Source organism: Panthera pardus, unplaced genomic scaffold (assembly GCF_024362965.1).
Source record: "Panthera pardus isolate Hobbes unplaced genomic scaffold, ASM2436296v1 HiC_scaffold_16, whole genome shotgun sequence".
Taxonomy (NCBI): domain Eukaryota; kingdom Metazoa; phylum Chordata; class Mammalia; order Carnivora; family Felidae; genus Panthera; species Panthera pardus.
In genome coordinates this window covers 55,077,736-55,098,758 of record NW_026526721.1, presented here as the reverse complement: position 1 = coordinate 55,098,758, position 21,023 = coordinate 55,077,736, and the positions used below count along the sequence as shown (strand labels likewise).

The 21,023-nt window shown below is 35.2% G+C and overlaps 1 protein-coding gene across 11 annotated transcripts in view; it reads right to left on the bottom strand.

The window, feature by feature from the left end:
* DZIP3 (DAZ interacting zinc finger protein 3) overlaps positions 1 to 21,023 on the bottom strand; it is a 98,295-nt gene that overhangs the window by 28,747 nt on the left and 48,525 nt on the right. For 9 of the 11 annotated variants that reach the window (XM_019448276.2, XM_019448280.2, XM_019448275.2 and 6 more), the window contains 9 exons: positions 19,717 to 19,793; positions 17,441 to 18,058; positions 15,365 to 15,397; positions 14,338 to 14,507; positions 13,483 to 13,527; positions 8,537 to 8,562; positions 5,892 to 6,057; positions 4,407 to 4,502; positions 4,119 to 4,246 (listed from right to left, as the gene is read on the bottom strand). In XM_019448276.2, the coding sequence (XP_019303821.1) occupies positions 4,119 to 4,246; positions 4,407 to 4,502; positions 5,892 to 6,057; positions 8,537 to 8,562; positions 13,483 to 13,527; positions 14,338 to 14,507; positions 15,365 to 15,397; positions 17,441 to 18,058; positions 19,717 to 19,793 (1,359 nt within the window). The remainder of the gene's footprint in view (positions 1 to 4,118; positions 4,247 to 4,406; positions 4,503 to 5,891; positions 6,058 to 8,536; positions 8,563 to 13,482; positions 13,528 to 14,337; positions 14,508 to 15,364; positions 15,398 to 17,440; positions 18,059 to 19,716; positions 19,794 to 21,023) is intronic. The other 2 variants (XM_019448283.2, XM_019448284.2) reach the window with 2 other exon arrangements.

Sequence of the window (21,023 nt, the reverse complement as noted above, 5' to 3'; positions counted from 1 at the left end):
CTAAAGGATATTTTTGCTGGATACAGGATTCAAGATAGTTGTTTTCTTTCAGTTTTTTTTTTCTTCCAGTACTTAAATAATGTACCACTTCCTTCTGGCCTCCATGGTTTCAGATAAGAAATTTGATTCATTTGAATTAATGTTCCCATGTGTGTTTTCTCTGGTTGCTTTCAAGATTTTTGTCTTTAGTTTTTTTGCAGTTTAGTTATGATGTGTCTTGGCATGGATTTCTTTCAGTTTATACTACTTTGGGTTCATTCAGCTTCTTGAATTTGTAAATTTAGGTATTTCACCTCATTTCTTTTAATGCTTCTCCCTTCCCCCTGCCACACTCTCTTCTCTCCTTCTGAGATTCTGACAAGAACTTATTTTATTATTGTCCCACAAGTCACTGAGACTCTGTCCTCTTTTTATCTTTTCCCTAGTTTATCTCCTCTATGCTGTTAGATTGGGTAATGTCTTTTGTATTTCCTCAAGTTTACCAGTTCAATCCTCTGTCATCTTTACTAGTGATTATATCCAGCAAGGTTTTTTTTTTAATTTTTTTTTAGATCTTTATTTACTTTTGAGAGAGAGAAAGAGACAGAGCATGAACAGGGGAGGGGCAGAGAGAGAGGGAGACAGAGAATCTGAAGCAGGCTCCAGGTTCTAAGCTGTCAGCACAGAGCCCAACGCGGGGGTCGAACTCACATACAGTGAGATCATGACCTGAGCCAAAGTCGGAAGCTTATCTACTGAGCCACCCAGGTGTCCCCAGCAAGGTTTTGTTATTGTATTTTTTAGTTTTATAATTTCCATCCTTTATTATATATTTTTTGTAAGACTTTCTAGGTTCTCATCTGTTTAAAGAGATTTCAATTTTCTTGTTGAAGCATTGTTATGATGGTCACTTTAAAATCTTTGTCAGGTAATTCTCAAATCTGAATCGTCTTAATGTTATCATTTGTTGACTAGCTTTTCTTTTTCATGTTCTAATTGTCCTCATTCTTGGTATAATGAGGATTTTCTATTGTAGCCTAGATATTCTGGGTATTATGAGACTCTGGATTCTAGTTAATCTTTTTTTAGCAGGAAGATCCCCTGTTGCTGTGTACTGTGAGGGCTGAGTGGGTGTGTATGTTTAGCTTCTCATCTGGCCCTACTTACAACATCCCACCAAAATTGTGGACACTGACACACTGCCTCGATGCAGATGGGTGGTGTGGAAGTTCAGTCCCCTCAATCCATGACATTTCCCATGAAAGGGAGGCACCAACTTACTCTGCTCTTTGCCTCAGCAGGGTATAAGATCAGCTTCCTGCTGGGCCCTACTGACACTAAGGAAGGAGAAAGCAGAGGGATGACTCATATCACTTTGTTTCTACAGGATGGAGAGCAGGGGCTCCCTGTTGGGCCCCTCTGGCACCACCTGGGGTGAGGGGAGAGAATAGAGTGCCAGCTAGCACCAAGGGTGGAAACTCAGCTCCCCATGAGAGTAGAAGTAAAACCCATATTGAGTAGTCCCAAGTTAGATTACCTTAAGTTTCATTGATGCTGAGTAGAGGCAGAGGCTTAGATTGCTGCTAGATCACATTGACACTATCCTGGCAGAGGAACTGTAACACTACCTACTTCTGCCCCGTGGGGAATGGAAGACCAGCTGCGATACTACCTCAGTAAAGAAATCTGGTTTGTGCTATCTGCTATCACACTACCTGGTTCCAAGGGGTGGTATGGGACCATTGGTGCTTGACTAGAGTAAGTTGGATAGTGCCAAAAAAGTTTTCTGTTGTTGTATTTTCCTTTTCTTGATCCTTTGGCTAGAGCAAACAGGCTTTTCTTGGGCTTCCCCCCACCACCTCTGCCTGTTGGCTATTCGAGGTTGGTGATTTCTGCAAACTCTGTCTAGGATATACAGGAGGAAATAAGGAAAATTCATGTCATATCATTCCTCAAGTACCAAAGCTTCTTGACAGTCTGCTTTCTTCTACCTTTTAGAGCTTCCTATGCTTGTTTGTTGTATTATATCTTGGGTAGTTTAGTAGTAAAAAGGATGAATGGCAAGGAATAGAGCTACTTCTTAGTAGAACTAGAAGTCCCTCTGTTATAAGTAATTTTAAACCCTTCACATTAATCTCTACTCTCCATTAGCTAGCAATGTCTGACATGTGTTGGTATCTTCTACATGTGCCTTCCCGAATTCTTCTCACACAGTAGGCCCTTGATAAATGTTGAATATTCTACATGGAGGGTTCATTGTATGAAGATATATGCATCCCCTAAAATGGTCAAGCATACAAGGGCACCTGGGTCAGCTATCAGAGTTGAGGAAGGATATCCTCAGATGCTAAAGGAGAGAGATGGCTCATCTGCATGGATGACATTACTTTTCTGATCTCTGATACTATATAACACATATCTGGATTGGTCATTGCCTTCTAAGCTAAAATACAAAGTTTTGAACCCTGAAGTGTGGGTTCTTAAGTGACTGTAGCCAGTTTAGATTTGTCCAAGCTACCTTAGGTCTTCACCTCCTTAAACTTGAAGGATCTAACTCCAGCAGGGATAAGTTACAAAGTGTTTGTAACTGATACTATGTTGCCAATGCTAGGCATCCAGTTCTTCCTAAAAATTCCTTCAAGGATGAATGACATAATATGTGGGAGAAAATTTAAGACTTAAATCTGCCAAATATTTCTGCAACTCCATAATTAGTATTGTAGACTCCTTACTCTAAGATATTCCCTAGAACTTGTCTATTCTCCCTACTAGCTCTAGCAACTAATGGATTTCAAATTAGACTTCGTGGACAACTGGTATCTTTTGCATTACTATTTATTAAAATAATGTGTTATAAATCATGTTATTATTCCAAATGATACTGGTTGGATATAGTGATTAGTATAAAAAGAGTAAAGCAAGGCCACTCATTTTCTCCTATTAAGTCAGAATTATTAAGTCTTAGATATTTAATACTTAAGATTGTTAAGGGATGGGAATGCAAGCTGGTGCAGCCACTCTGGAAAACAGTATGGAGGTTCCTCAAAAAACTAAAAATAGAACTACCCTACAACCCAGCAATTGCACTACTGGGTATTTATCCAAGGGATACAGGTGTGCTGTTTCGAAGGAACACATGCACCCCAATGTTTACAGCAACACTATCAACAATAGCCAAAGTATGGAAAGAGCCCAAATGTCCATCGATGGATGAATGGATAAAGAAGATGTGCTATATATATACAATGGAGTATTACTCAGCAATCAAAAAGAATGAAATCTTGCCATTTTCAACTACATGGATGGAACTGGAGGGTATTATGCTAAGTGAAATCAGTCAGTCAGAGAAAGACAAATATCATATGACTTCACTCATATGAGGACTTTAAGAGACAAAACAGATGAACACAAGGGAAGGGGAAACAAAAAGAATATAAAAACAGGGAGGGGACAAAGCATAAGAGACTCATAAATATGGCGAACAAACAGAGGGTTACTGTAGGGGGTGTGGGAGGGGGGATGGGCTAAATGGGTAAGGACACTAAGGAATCTACTCCTGAAATCATTGTTGCACTATATGCTAACTAATTTGGATGTAAATTTAAAAAAAAAATTAAAATTAAAAAAAAAGTACATACAAATAAAAAAGATTGTTAAGGGAAATGAGATTGTTGGGAAGGAGCAATCTTCAGGAATTTGATTCATTTTCAATCTCTTGGTCTTGGAACACAAAATCTCTGAGAGACCAATATAAAAAAGGATTCAAGTGATTTCACAGTGTCTTTGAGGAATATATTCATCATATGCTATAAAGAAACAGCAAATCATTGGTCATATTTTTACAAATTAGAATCATGATCTGAAAGTTAATTATCTTTCTCATGTAATTCTATTATAATTATACTTGTTCAGCCAATACATGTAAAGCTTGATATACAGAGTGAGCCGTTGCTTATTTTTCAATCCAGCTGGCAAGACAAATATATAGTTGGTTTTTAAGCAAGTACAGAGCTGTAGTCAGCTATTCTTAATGTGTAGTCACAATGCCACCTAGTGGCTACGCAAGGATTATCTTTTAAAGATGGCATTCATTACGGAGCAAATCCAGAATTACCTGTGAACAACAGATTTGCACTTACTTGGAAACCTTATTGATTCCAAAAGCCACTTGTTGGTTAAGAGATGAAATGATTTTGTCTTTCTTCTTAATCTGCATTTGGTTTTCTTGCCACCGAAAAGTCACTGTTTTCAACTGTCTTTTGAAATCCTGATGAAAATGAAAATTATTTCATAGTTACTTCTGTTCAAATCACCAGATATTGAAAGAAAAAAGAAAATGTGTTCTTTAAAAAAAAAAGAAACTACCATTGAACTGAACAACTGAACTACCTCTGACTTGCTTCAGATATAATGGCAAAAGTACTTACTTCACACTGATAATGCAATTTATAAAGCTGCCTTTGCCGAGCAAGCTTCTCCTTCTCAGTTTCTCCATATTCTGTGGTTACTTTGCTGGTTGAGCCCTAATGAGCAAATGGAATACACATGACTTATTTTCCTCTAAAAAGTGCTCTAAGACTTTAAAGGAGATTTAAAGTTGCCATCTAACTCCTACTCATGCTTATGTCTCAATACAAACATCACTTCTGTGATTAGTTCAGATAAACCCACCTCTCCCCAATTACAGCATTCACTAAATAGTACCATGAGTATGCGTCTACTGCTGCTACTAGTGGATAACATTATCTGCATGCTTACCATATTTTTAAGGTTTTTTTTTTTTTTTTGGTAACTTTTTGGTTACTTTTGGTAACTTTTATTGTTGTAAAGATCATCTGAGGTAGACACTTACTCCCATTTTAGAGATGATAAAACTGTGAAGTACCTCATCCAAGGTTACACAGAAAGTAGAGAAGCCTGAATTCCAACTCAGGCAGTCTTTATTCCCAAACACTTAATTATTACTCAGTACTACCTTAGTTTAATATTCAACTTATCCACCAGATTGTAAACACTACAATCACAGGAACCATGTCTTAGCATAGCTCTGACAAAAAGCATGTGCTAAATGTTTTTTTGAATATATGAGGGCATTAACATTTTCCAAAATGTGTGTGACATTTTTATTATATTTTGGAGTTCTCATAGCTACTGAATGAAAACCAAAGGCCTCATATTTAAACTTTAGTCTGACATCCAAAGCTAAGAATAGGTCATTTCAAATAAAATATACTAATATTCTAATATTCTAATTGCAATGGGAAAAAGAAGATAATGACAATTATATGAATGTTGTACTATCAGTCAGAGAATCATTTTTACTAACTGTACCCTTAGACAATCAATATTCCTATGTACTATGGAACAGGTTATAAAATTACCTTAGTATAGAATTCTCATTTAAATCAAGTGACTAAAAAAAATCTGTCTTTTGCTTTGTCGGATTTAGTGTTCTGCTGAGCACTTAAATCATGTTCACATGTACCTTCATATATAGGAAGGTCATTCCCAGCAGTGACCGCTACAAGGAAAGGAACCAGAGGGGGGAAAAAACCTGTTGTATGTTAATATTTTTGTAGACATTTCATGTCTATAACCAGTTTAATTTTTTTAAAATGCAAGTACCTTTTTTTAAACAAAACTATTTTTCTCATGAATATTAATCCAAGTTTTTTTTTGCAAGGAATGCATTTATAATCAACACTGCCCAATAGTTAAATCCAGGAAATGGTTTCAGAGCCAAAGTGAAAAGCTTCAGCTCCTAAGGCTCTTTTTCCCTCTATCCCTCTGACCCTCCCTTCTTGTTTTTTATTGCCCCTCACAAGCACAGCATAAAACACTAGGCTAACAGTGGTTAACGATGGTTTCTAGAAGAAGGAAGGCAGATCTGTACCCTCTCCAGTCAGGCTTACCTGCTCTATCATGTCCAGAATATGTAATTCATCCAGACTATAGAACTTGTCTTCTGTTGCAGAATCCTCTTGAATATCACTTGCATCATCTTTCATAAATTTACTGACTGGGTGTAGATGTGCTTGCTCTTTCTTCAATGGCTCTTCCTTTCCTACCATATTTGGGCTACAGTGATGACAATCAATGTAATATTTTATAATGGTGTATAGGGTTTCTCATCTAAGCCATTGTTTCCCTAATTAATATTATATTAGTCTCATGAGAAAGGAGGGTTCATGGCCAAAGCAAGTTTAGACCGTGCTTATACTGTGTATTTCTCTTGATGATTCATAATGAATTTACTTATCATATATAAGACAGCACTCAATCAAGGTACCTATTCGGTTCATCCCAGTGTTTTCAAGAATTATGAGACCATAGAGTTCATATTTCAAATTATAATTATTAACATCAGTTACTTTGGGAAAGAATACTTTGGGAAATACTGACAAGCATTTCTACATCTGCTATATTATTTTATCATCACAGCATTCTTGAAAAGTAGGTTGGTTTAATCAATTTCATTGCTTAGGTCCAGTGTACATTTAAATAGTGGGCTGCAAATATCAACATAAAGTAGATTTAAAAATGGAGATTCTTTGGTAACAGGACTTAAAAAAAAACTGTAGTGGTAACATGGATTTCAGTAACTAGAAACCACTAAAAAAAAAGAATGAAAATGCTGTAAGTGCAATGATAATTAACTCATTTTTATACCTATGTCTAAAATGTAAATGCATGCTACTATCCTTTCAACTTGGTGTAGTGAGTGGCTATAAATTTCCTTCCCAATCTCATTAAATGGTAACAAGAAATAGTACTTTTACTTATAACACAATATAAATGACGTGATTAGTGAATAGAAAATCGGTAACTCGGGGCGCCTGGGTGGCGCAGTCGGTTAAGCGTCCGACTTCAGCCAGGTCACGATCTCGCGGTCCGTGAGTTCGAGCCCCGCGTCAGGCTCTGGGCTGATGGCTCGGAGCCTGGAGCCTGTTTCCGATTCTGTGTCTCCCTCTCTCTGTGACCCTCCCCCGTTCATGCTCTGTCTCTCTCTGTCTCAAAAATAAATAAACGTTAAAAAAAAAAAAAAAAAAAAAAAAAAAGAAAATCGGTAACTCTAGGATACGTTATTACTTCTTTTAGGCCACGGAGACCTAGAAAACAACATGGCATCTCATGCTTGTAGAGTAACTTGTAAAACACTATAAAACACTCATTAGGTATCACTGAGGTATTCTAGAATGACTCAAACATTTTGGAAAGTTCAATGAAATCAAATGCTTGTGTAGACCACTGGTTCCCAAACCCAATTTTCCAAATTACCTGAAGAGCTTTTTAAAATTATATTTTTCCAGGTATCCTGACAACTGTAAATACATAGATGAATCTGTATTTTTGAAAAGCTATAGAAGATTATTCCTAAATGTTTAAAGTTTAATAATGACACTGTAATAATATAGGAAAATGTTCTTATCAGTAAGAGATGCAAACTGAAGCATGTAGAGTTAAAATTACATGATATTTGGGACTGAAAACACCAACAAAGAACAAAATGTTAAGGGAAAAAAGTGAAGCAAATGTGGAAAAACAGTGTAATTGTTGAACTGGGATGATTAGGTACATATATTAACGTGATATATTATTTTTACCTTTGTGTATATGTGAAAATTCTCACACAAAAACAAAGCTTCCTGGGTGATCTGATGATCATTCAGTTTGTGCCTACACTATAGGTAAAATAAGCAAAATGATGGATAGCACTGTATGATTCTTTAGTAAGTTATTTTTATGGCTTCTAGACATGGTTTGAAAAAAGTAGAACAAACAAAAAAACTATCACTCTAGTGGCTCAACTCTTTGACAGAGAAAGTGAAAATTCATCCTTGGATGATGAACTATTAGCAAGTAGATCACATCCATTATCAATGAGAAAATATCAACTACAAGTGATGACTTTCAAGTTAAAATATGTTCTTGCTACCATTTTAAAGATATCTTAATAATTTATGTCCTCACAGTGAGTTCTCCAAAGTTACCAACTTTCAATTAAACTTTCTGTTGGGTATAATGAGCCTCTTCATTACTATCTCCCTTACTTCCATCCACTACTGCACTGTCATCAGTCACATAGTTGTATAACAGTGATCTTTAGACATTAAAAGGTTTCCAGTAGGTTCAAGATTCACGGTAAACAACTGGAATTAAAAACCACCATCACCTATGCGTTAATTAAACAAACCAAAACAAAACAAACTCTTTGGTAAAAGAGGTCATTAGGACAAACACTGATCTGTTCTTTAAGGTTAATTCTTACTTATATTTAGATTTGGCTAACCACAATCTAGACTATATTGTAGAAGATTTTATGCTGGATCCAAATTAGTCTTTGACTCTTGAGTAGCCTTATAGAAAAATGGTGAGAGATTCTATTCTCCCAAAGTAAATGATAATTTAACTTTTTGTTACTCTTAAGTGACAAGTTATTAAGAAAAGTAACTGTACTTTCTTCTTTCAGAACATTTCCCAAGGCAAGGCTGTGTCATACTGGCAAAACACACTTTGAGAATACTAGGAAAGATTTAAAAATTAAATAAATACTTACACTTGTTCTTCTTTTGATTCCTTATTCTGAAAAACAGCATCAAGAATTAGTAATCTATATCAACTATGCCAGTACAGCACAGTGATGTGACTGCATTTAGGTGTTTCTCAACCTTTTTTGACCACAACCAAAATAAGAAATATATTTTACATCATGATGTAAATGCACTTTGATTCAGAGATATTTATCCATGAGTATAAAACTGAAATTGAAGTCACACTAAATAATTTTTACCCAGATTATATATGTTATAGACTGCAAGTTTATGCTTCTCCCAAATTCATATGTAGAAACCCTAACCCCCAATTAAGGGGGAAATTAATTAGGAAAGTAATTAGGTTTAGATGATGCTATGAAGTCCTCATGATAGAATCAGTGCCCTTTTAAGAAGAGACCAGAGAGCTAGATCTCTTGCTCTTCTGTGTGCTCTCTCTCTCTCTACTTGCTGTGATGACACAGTAAGAAGTTAGCCATCTGCAAACTAAGAGGGCCCTCACCAGACACCGAATCTGTTGGCACCTTTATCTTTGACTTCCCAGACTTCAAACATGTGAAAAATGTTTCTTGCTTGCTTAAAGCACCCAGTCTATGGTAGTTTGTTATAGCAGCCCAAACTAAGACAATACATAATGAACTCTGAAACTTTTTTTACTCTTACTAATTCTATTTATTTTATAAAATGGTAGTTGTGACCTGCTACATTGATTTTGTAATCTACCATTGAATCATGAAATAACTTAAAAATCACTGATTCAGATATTGAAAGTAAATATTGGGGTTGAGTTTGTACCTACTGGTAATCTTGGGACAGGACATGTATAATTCTCCTTTATGGAATACTGTACTAACTATAAGAGTTCTTGAAAATCTACATACAAGGTGAAAGCAGATTGATATATTAAGAAATCTTATAGAAAAGGAAGTGTCAAGGAGATCACAATTGGAAGGAAATGTTAAAAAACCCTAAATTTTATGTTCATTAAAGTAAAACTATAAAAGCTACATAGTAGGTAAAGGTAATATCAATGACACTCAACACATATTAGTAGTATTAATTGCTCTTATACATTACCCTATTAACAGTATTAATTACTTTTATATAAATTACAGTATTAACTTCTACCACCACCTCTTGTTTACAAGAAACTTTTGGATCTCCTTCCCCATAGATTCCATGATGTATTTACAAATTTGTTCTGCTTTATTGCCTGTAAACTAAGAGAATTTTGCATTTCAGCATCTGATCAATGTCCTGTGCCAATTTGATTCTACAATTTAGAATTATCAACTCCTACCTTGGTTCCAGTATACCTGAATAGCTGAACTGAAAGACATTTATTTGGTTGTTCATAATGAACATCTAGTGTAGCTGCATAGTTTCTGAAACTTCTTTTTAGTTCTTCCCATGACAACTTTTTGTCAACACATGCAGCAACCTGTTTTACATGCATCTCAGCAACTTCCCTGCTATAGACAGCACATCCAATTTGAAGGGGTAGATTTATTTCCTGCCATGTTTCCTTCCTTCCCCAAGGCATCATCACAAAGCCTTCTATTCTTCTGCCATCTGCTTTACCTCCCTTTTCTATTCTTAACCCTTAATTCCCCTGGGTGGGAGGTAGGAGTGGGAAGGAGGAGCTAATTAACTCCCAAAAGAGTTATTTATAATTTGGATATATTAGAAACTAAATACTAAATTCCTAACTGAAGAAAAAGTAACTACAATGTCTCTATATATACTGGTTAGAAGTTATCTGTACTGTCTCCTCTATTTGCTATACAAATATTTCTTTTTCATCATCTTCTTCCAGAGTCCCTGAAAGATCTTTTCAGGACTTCAGCTAATGTTAGGCAGAGATATTACAAGACAAATAATTGACAGAGGACACAATTTCATTCATAGAAACTTTGTTGTTATTCTGTATAACACAAGATAATTTTTTGTATGCTAGAATTTTTCATGAGGAAAACTCATTGGAGGATGTGATGGACTTAGCTAGACAACTGGTTGCTTACACTGTAACTAGACAATTCTTTGTATCAACAATAATGAAGTATATTAATAGGACTACTATATATGAAATAGTCATACGCGAAAATTTCAGCATTTTTAGGTCCCATACTTTAAAATTTAGATAAAAGAGAGATCTCTCTTCTAATGTCCACATCTTATCTTCATAAAATTATCTTATTTTCACAGTATCTCAACTTCTTCTAAAAAAATAAATTAGAAAAAACTTAGGTCGGGTGCCTAGGTGGCTTAGTTGGTTAAATGGCTGATTTTGGCTCAGGTCATGATCTCACACTTCATGAGTTCGAGCTCCGCATTGGGCTCTGTGGTGACAGCTCAGAGTCCGGAGCCTGCTTCTGATTCTGTGCCTCTCTCTCTCTCTCTCTCTCTCTCTGCCCCTCCCCCACTCATGTTCTCCCTCTCTCTCTCTCTCAAAAATAAATAAGCATTAAAAAAAAATTTTAGGGGCGCCTGGGTGGCTCAGTCAGTTAAGCGTCTGACTTCCGCTCAGGTCATGATCTCACAGTTCGTGAGTTCGAGCCCCGCGTCGGGCTCTGTGCTGACAGCTCAGAGCCTGGAGCCTGCTTCACATTCTGTGTCTCCCTCTCTCTCTGCCCCTTCCCTGCTCATGGTCAGTCTCTCTCTGTCTCAAAAATAAACAAACATTAAAAAAAAAAAAATTTTTAAAACTTAGGTTGTTATAAACAATAACAAAAAACTTCTTGACATTTAATAAGACATTTTTATTTTTTAATTTTTTTTAATGTTTAGTTATTTTTGAGACAGAGAGAAACAGAGCATGAATGGGGGAGGGTGAGAGTGAGAGGGAGACACAGAATCTGAAATAGGCTCCAGGCTCTGAGCTGTCAGCACAGAGCCTGATGTGGGGCTTGAACTCACGGACCGTGAGACCATGACCTGAGCCGAAGTCGGATGCTTAACCGACTGAGCCACCCAGGCACCCCTAAGAAGACATTTTTAATATTATTAGCATATGAATTTTTGAGTCGTGTTTACATTTATTTTCCATTGTGTTTATTACCTGTTTCATTTCAATTTGACATAAAAGTTGGGTTTTCCATTTAACTAGAATTGAAAATCTGAACAATCATATTTTAATTTGTTGTAAGAGACAAACTACATACCTTTGGAACCAAGAGTTATAGTCTGACAGTTGCAGATTTATTTGCCCAGCTTTCTGTAGTATTAGACCTGGGATTTACTAATGTTTTGGTAAGAATTAAAAAGTATCAGTTAAACTAATAGATCAGTCTGTGTTTTATTATATAAGAACTGACCAGTAGTAAGTCTTCTTATTCATGTCTTTTAAAAACATATCTTAATTTTCAAAATAACTTTTGAGTGAAATTATAAATTATAATAAATGATTATGATAAACACGAAAATTATATTGATATTTTATTGATCACAGCATAAATAATCTGTATTCTGTTCTTCACCTAAGCATTTTGTAAATTTACCTTGTGTTAAATTTCATTTATGACTAAAATTTGTGTATACTTCCAATAAATAACATTGGCTTACCAGATTGTATAGTTGGTCAAATATTCTCATTGCATTAATTTATAACATAATCTACGGAATATATCTAGGTTTTAAGTGTATGTTTCAGGCCAGAAAAACAACCCTTTTTTTTTTCTTTTTTACCATAAAGTTTGCATAGCATAGTAGTTAGCTGTATAGTTGATTTAAAGGAAAAAAACCAACCAAGAAACAAACAAAAAACTCTTGAGTCCAAATCCATAGGAATCTACAAACATCAAGAGTGAATTAAAACATAAAGTATGAACTTTGGGTGATTATGATGTGTCAGTGTAGTTCCATCAATTGTAACAAATGTACCACTCTGATGGGGGATGTTGATAATGCAGGAGGTTATTCATATGTGGGGGTCAGAGATATATGGAAAATCTTTACCTTCCCCTCAATTTTGCTCTGAACAACAACAAAAATTGCCCTACAAATATAGCCTTAGTTAAAAAAAAAAATTAAAAAAAAACAAAACTAAAAAAGACTCAACTTGCCTTTGTAATTTTCCAAGCAATTAAGAGACTTTTTGCTAAAACTCTGCCATAGATAGTAACAGTAAGTTGTTCATTTGTAATTGGCAAAAAGCAAAGACAAAGCATGAAGGAAGCTTCTTGCATTTGTACCATTTTTGTACATTATTGCACTGTTGGCAGAATTTTGGATATCAGGAAGAAAATCAACACTTCTAAAGGCTTTGAAAAATGTTTCTGAATATATCACTGGAAATATGATGAGAAGCTTTTTATAAAAGACTGAGTAGGCATTTTTTAAATGAGAGTGGTATGCAGAAATTAATGAAATTTCCAAGTAACTCAGTTTCTTATTTGTACATTTAAATGTATAATTATGATTTAGGGAAGTGAAGCAGGACATACTAGGAGCTTAAATCATTCAGGATCTACCATATATAACCACATATTCAATAAGCTATTGACATTTTTTTAAAGTTTATTTATATATTTTATATTTATATTTATATTTATATTTATATTTATATTTATATTTATATTTATATTTATATTTATATTTATATTTATATTTATATTTATATTTATATTTATATTTATATCTATCTATTTAGAAAGACAGCACAAGCCGGGGAAGAACACAGAAAGGAGGAGAGAGAGAGAATCCCAAGTAGGCTCTGCGCTATCAGCACAGAGCCCAATGCGGGGCTGAAACCCATGAACCATGAGATCATGACCTGAGCTGAAATGAAGAGTCGGACACTTAACTGATTGAGCCACGCAGGCACCCCTAAGCTATTGACATTTATAAGTCATTTATGCTATATACCTACTTGAACTAAGTTCTAACAGCGAATCCATATGTAAACCTAAGTGTTCATAATCAGACATCTATTATAATGCTAATAGTCACTTACCTTTTTATTCTTAGTCTTTTTCTTTTTCTTTGGTTTACTCTTAACCTGACAAGAAATAAATAATTTAATTAATATGCAATTCAAATCACACAATAAGTTATTTTGCAAAATATATTTCCTCTAACCACTGAAATCTTTCATCTTCTAATATTATAGATTATTATTCTATTATTCTCATTATTCTAGATTCTATAGAAAACTATTTTCAGTTTCACTCTTATTTTAATCTCAGTCTTCTGCTCTTGAGATCATTGATCTCTAAAGGAATAACATAATATCAATGAGGAGGCTACAGAAAAAAGCTCACAGATCCTTACTTGCACATGTGCGTGCATGCATGAGCAACAAAGGAGGAAGGGAGGGACTTTCAAAAAATCAACACATTCAAGTCAATAAGATGAAAAATTAAGGCCAGGAGTAATTTAGTGACCATATAAAATTAACATTAAAGAAATACAGAGATTACATCCTGCATGACTTTAATTTTACTCCCATGCAAATGACACTGAAATATCACATTTTTCTCTTTTCTCTCTTCTTTCCCCACTATGTTTTCTTCTACTTTCTACTAACTTCCCACTTCTATTGCCATCACTCAGGACGAAGAAACATTCAGAAATCTAGCATAGTGCCTGACACATAACAAGTGTTTGGTAAATGCTGACAAAATAAAAGGTTAAGGCAGGAAAGATTTTTGGAAGAAGTACTGGAGAAAGAACCATTCCAATTCAAGCTCTGTGTGAACACTGATAAATGTAAACTAAGATTGTCTAGGATGCTGTAAATACAGCACATGTAACAAAGTAAAAGCCCTGATTAAGTTCTTTTAATTTAAATATTAATGAGAGCTTATACTTCCTGGAGATCTTTAGTAGATTCTGTTGAAGATTCACTGGGTATCGATGCTCCATCTTTATTCATTTCTGCTAACTGTATTTCAGGGTTTGATTTCACATTTATGTTGTACTCCATGAGAGGTGGACTTAGTTCTTCTTCCTCATTCTGTAACTCTTCTATTTCAATACCTAAATGTTAAATAACACTCAAAATCAGGACGCATTTAGTTTTAGCCTCATATCACTAAAAAACACCATCCCGGGAACAGAAAGACATCTTATTCTCTTTAATTACTAGGTGAAAATGAAATGCCCATTTATCAGTGACCAAATAGGTACTGATACTAGCTTAGAACCAATCAGTACAAACCCAAATGCTAAGATACTTTACTGTTAAGTAGACTCTAAATATTAGATATTGTACAACTTAAGTTGATTCTAAATACTAAGTCTTTTGAGGATCCTGACATTGACCCTGTTAATACTGCACCTAGTAAAATTTTAGGATAGTGATATCTTTTTTTATTTTTAACTTAAATATTTTTATTGTTTAAGTATAATTTTACTTCAAACAAAACCCATGGTGGTGTTTTCTAAAGTATAATTTTAATTGCAGAATACGAATTGCATTTAAAGAACCACAGCACAAAAATGGAAATTAAAAAGATTAGCAACTCACCACCTGGCAAAAAGTATACAGCCTAGCAGTGGATAATTAGATAAAAGCTAAATAAGCTGAAGAGTAGCATATATGAGCAGGTAGAGCAAGCAGGTAGGCATTTTTGCCTGTTGAAGTGTCCAGTGTGTCAAAAGTTAATAAACTATGCTCGGGTAAATCCTGGAGACATGCATTAAGACCAAAGTGGAGGAAAAAGGTTCATACTACATTCAGCTGACCAGTAGTAGTTTGGTCACATGATTTCCCAAGCTTGTAACAAATAATAGTTTATCATACAGTTATTTGACCAAGTAAAATTCCTATAAGTATCCCTTAGCTATTCCAAGTTGAAAGGTCACCGAGGCAATTTGTTTCTAAACATACTTACGTTGACTGCCCGTTATTGACTGTAGAGCAATTCCTATGATACATAAAGAAAAAATTTAGATGTACAATTGGAAATAGAACCAACAAATATCTCACTGGACTAAGAAAAGTCAGAAGAGTTTTACATTGTACCAATTACTTTTATAACTGTAAAAACAACCAGTTTCACTGATAAATCTAGTTTAAACAAGGCATAATCTTTAAATTGTAACATAAAGTTTATAAATTCATGTTTAGGCAAAGAAAACAAAACTTTGATAGTTCATAATAGATAATGCTTAGAATATAAGCACTTTAAAACAAGCAGCAGATTCTTAAAATTTTAAAAATCTAAGGTCATAAAGTAACAATAGTCAATTATGAAGCAAACCTCCATTGAAAGTGTCAGGATTTTTTTAGCAATATGAATTATCCTGATCAGCCCTCCCTCTCCCTTGTCCATTAATATTTATTAAGCACGTACAATGCATAAGGTTGTATTAAGCTCTAGATATTGAATGGTGAAGAAATAAGAACCTTCACAGTGATTCAGTGAGAACAATGGATATTAAACAAATGAAAACAACTGTAATAACTACTAGGAAAGAGAAGAGGATAGGAAAGCCTCTATTAAATTAGGACTAAAGCTTTTGGGTCTAAGTGAGAATTACTTGAAATGCTTTGAATTTATTTAGTGCTTAAATATTTCCCAAATATTACCTTTATTTTCATTTGTTAATACAAATCTTAATGAAGTGAGGAGCCTACGTGGCACAGTTAAGCCTCTGACTCTTGATTTTGGCTCAGGTCATGATCTTGTGGTTGTGAGATCAAGCTCCGAATCGGGCTCTGCACTGGGAGTGGAGCCTGCTTGCGATTCTCCCTCTCTCCCTCCCTCTTTTCCCCTCCCCTCCTCATGCTCTCTCAATAAATAAATAAATGAATAAATAATAAAGTATTCATAAAGTAAATGTAAAAAAAAAGCCTCTTATTTTAAGTCAAGGGTTCTTGCATGACTTTCTCATATTATCGAAGTCAGCATTCTCTCCTCTTACACTCAGAGAAGGCTCTTAAAGGTTAAGCAGGAAAACACGACAGTATCCCAGGACCTTAGTAAAAGGAATGTTATTGAGGCCTAGCAATTATCAACAATAGTAGCTCAACAATTACAAGAACCCTAAGTTGTATGCTTACAAAGCATCAGTGTGGTCATCAGTTGCTCACTAGGTAGTACGACTAATAACTTGGGACCAGGAAAAGTCACCCGGGATAGCAAAGTAAAGGTTTCAGTGATGCTGACATGCCTTGAACTCCACTCCCCATGATGACAACTGAGAAGCTATCCAGGAATGTGGGAGAGGAGGTCTGAAGTCTTTCCCACATGAAGAGACAATGTCCTTCATGGACATTTGGACAATGGCTACTGCTGACCTTAAACATTACCTGATTTTTTAAATTACTCATGGGCATGGCCAATGAATAGTTGCCAAACTTTTCAATTAATTGTCATGGTTCTGCTGGAAAGGAGGAGAAAACATATACCCATGTTATCTAGAAGGCCATACTTGAAACATACAGTACCTGTATTTCATGGTTTTAGGCATCCTTAATTTTATAGTAGTGATAAAACTCCTTTAGTTAAAAATCTTCAACAATTCCTTTCTGAAAACAAAAACTCCTCAACATGGCCAGGGAAATCCTCTTGAATGTATTCTCTTTGTTACCTCTCCCCTATTTTGATCTCAGTAAGGCCAAACTTTTTAGTTCCCTGTATTACAATATATTTTTATGTTTCTATACCTTTGTTCTTGTTTCCTTCTGAAACGTCCTTCTCCATCTTCTTCACTGGGCTAACTTTTACATGTCATTTAAGAACTCCTTAAATATTACACTCTCCAGAAAGCTTTTTTGGACTCTCAGGGTAGGATCTCCCATGGTATTCTGGAACATCTCTAGTACTATAATTTTTAGTAGTTTCTTGATGAGTCTATCCTCCCAAGATGTGAGCTCACTGAATCTCCTGCCCTTAGCACTGTGTCTGGCACATGGCAGACATTTAGTGAAGGTTTACCAGCTGAAGTAAATAATTATTTTGTACCTTGTTGATAGCAGGATAACATCCTCTGGATGATTTCTGGTACTGGTATGCCTAGGTAGATGGACAGTTGATGGTAATCAAGGGAGATATTCTCAATGGGATTCTCCTTCACTTTGTCAATATCCTCTTGCTTCATCCCAAGACGCAGAAGAATATCTGAAACTTTTTTCCAAATTGAATTGAATTGTGACTCAGTGAGACCATTCATCAAAATCTCACTAAGGAGGATATCCCTGTGTTTGCACAGCCTCAAGATGTCGGCAGACTTAGAGAGATCAGAAGATGGTGGTTCCATATTCCAGCCTTTTTTGGGTGCAGGGAATACATTCAAATGTTTTATGAGAGCTAATAGGAGATATAAGTCAAACTGTTTGGACTGTGGTAGCTCCTTGTTTGGGGGATAAAGCAGATGCCATGCTCCACCCAAAGGGTGATTGGTCCAAAGATGGTTGTAGTAAGGTTCCAGCACATTCTTGTGTATAAGAAGTTCTTTTTTCAAAAGAGGGGGTGGCATAGCCTCATCAAATATTTGCCGGACAATGTCAGTACCAGAAATGATAATTATATGAAGCAGATGATAGAAATAATTATAATCAAGTTTGAAGATAGGCATTTCATCTGAAAATGAATTTTGAGAAGTCAAAACATTCCACATTAATGCTTTTTTTCTATGTGGTCTGTCTCATTATATCCTAAGCTCCTGTAGGACAGGGACGATTCCAAAACAATGAAATACAGTATAGTGCTTTGCCACAGCCAGTGCTCAATAAGCATGCTGCTTCTACCTATCAAAAAAATCCCAACAAAAACAATATGTTCCCAAGCAAAAGTAATCACAAAGACTAATCACCACAGAAGCCTTTCAACCATCCAGGGTTTTGTTCAAGTAAACGAGCTTTGGCAACCAAATGGCATAAAACTTTAGGCCTTTGGAAATTCTGAAGACTTTCAAGAATGGTAACTGCCAGTGTTTAATTATATTTTATTCAGGCAACTTTATTTTAATCAGCACTGCCCAGTAGAACTTTCTGTGATAAAAATGTTTTAGATTTGTAGTGCCTATGAGCCACTGAAGACTGGAAATGCTGCTTTTCTAACAAATGAACTGAATTTGAAATTATATCCAAGTTTTATTAATTTAAATAGCTGCATATGGCTAGTGGCAACCATATCAGACAATAGAGAACTATATCAAAAAACATAAAGTGATCTAATGCCTTGATATCCCAGTGTAGTCCACAGACCAGCAGTGACATCCCCATGGGAGCCTGTTAGAAAGACAGAATCTTAACAACCACCTCCCCCCACCCCACCCAGAGCTACTGAATTGGCACCTACATTTTAACAATGTATAACAGATGATTTGAATATACATTAAAGTTTAAGGCACACTGGCCTGATGATGATATTCTTATCCTCTCAAAAGATAAATTAATGATTAAGTAGATAATTCATCAATGAAATGGAATAAGGCATGAGAATGAACTATTTGAGATTTTTCTGGTTTAATAGCACTTCCAAAGGAGGAAAGTAGACTGAGGTGAATTTAAAGTAGTAAGAACTTGATATACGATGGTATACTTTTTGTATGAATATCAAAATATGTATTTATCATAAAATGTAGCTTTATTATTTTATCCTTCACGATTCTGTGTTTCAAGAAATTTAGAAACTAATATTCTTGTTTGATATACTTGACCTATACCGTGGAAGCAAGCAAGGTTACAAAGCAAATGACCCAGGGAACTTTCTCTGGGTAGCCTAGTAAGAAGCTGGCTGGGATCAAGGACACTCATTCCCCCCAGCAAGGACTGATATCAAACTATTCTTCCATGGGACTACGAGCCCTAAAAGCCTCTAAGTGGCATTGCTGACCAGCTGGCATTCCTAAACAGCTGGCACTTAAGTTTAGACTACTTGGCCTTGAGTCCCAAATTGTCACGCCTTCCATTTCACTCTATTAACAGGGAATGCAACAAGAGAGGAGGGTTTGGTAGGGAACACCTGCTGGAGTCCAATCTCACTGTGTAGTCAACAGTTATACACAAGACCCAGCAAACTTCTCTATGATGCCAAGGTAATGGAAGACCCATACACCCGCTGATCTTTCCGTCCATGAATTTCAGCCCATGCCAAGTGATGCTTACTTAGTGTAAACATAAGCCCAGTGAATGACAAACATAAACACATGGTTGTCAGTGGTATGATACTGTACAGAGCAAGTCAAAACTTTTAATATACTTTTCAAGAGGAGACATATAAGAATAAAACAGTACCTTTTGCACTAAATTTTAAACTGATCTTCGGTCTTATATCAGTATCAGTAATTTTCAGAGACATCAACTTTTTATAACTGCAAGTAGAAAAAACTTAAGTTACAATTACTTAAGATTTCTGATATCAGCATGGCTAAATAAGTGAATATTGTCCTCTCCTCCTCCTTCTGGAAAAATTTAAAAGCAAAGGAAAAAAGGGAATGAACAAACAAAACCCACCAACAAGGATAACCCCACACTGTCAATTTTGTTGGAATTACCAGACAAATAGAACTGCTAAATGTCATACCAAAAAAAAAAAAGGCTGTGTGGCAACAGAAATACTGTAAAAAAGCAGCAAAACTATAACTCCCCCCAGACCTTCCTCCAACATAAGATCTTATCAATCACTAATCCAAGAAGAAAACTCATGTAAGGACTAGTGATTTTTAAAAAAAGGCAACAAAGAAATTAGCATAACAGCAATACAAATAACCAAAAAAAATGAGGGGTAAAAGTAGCAAAATTTATTAAACAGACTAAACACTAATGTTGTCATGAAAAACTTGAGACTTGGCACTGAGATAAACTCTCCCACAGAAAACAAAATAAAACAAAAATGGGGCAATACCAACCGGATGTTTTAAGTTTAATGAGGACAGAGATTTAGGTGTTGGAGGTTGTTGGAGGTGTTTTATCTCCAGCACCAAGACACTGCCCACCATAAACTACAATGGAAACATTTTAAACTCTAACAATATGAAGTATTGGCAAAGATACTGAATAAAAAATATTCTATACTGCTGGTGGGAGTGTAACCAGGTAAAACCACTGTGGGAAACAATTCAGCAAAATCTAGAAAAGTAGAAGATATGGTCAGATGGCCTACTGATTCTATTCCTAGGGATATATTCTGGAAAACTTTCTGTACATATACATCTGGAGACACATCCAGGCATGTTCATCATAGCACTGTTGTTATGGTCAGAATTCAGAAATAACCTGTATTTCTACCAGTGTAAACAGAAAAAAATTGAACTATACTTATAAATAACAATATATTATGGAATTTATATCCAAAAGTAAAACATGACAACAAATGCACAAAGGTGGAATGATATGGAAACATTATTGTAAGGTTCATACAATACCTATACTATACATACAATAGTATAGTATTGGAAAATGAACTTTGACAAGTTAAAAACATATATTATAAGTCTTAGAGCAATCATGAGAGAGAGAGGGTGAAAGACAGAAAGACAGAAAGAACAAACAAACCCAGGAAATAAAACACAAGGAACAGATGGGAAAAACTGAAAACAACC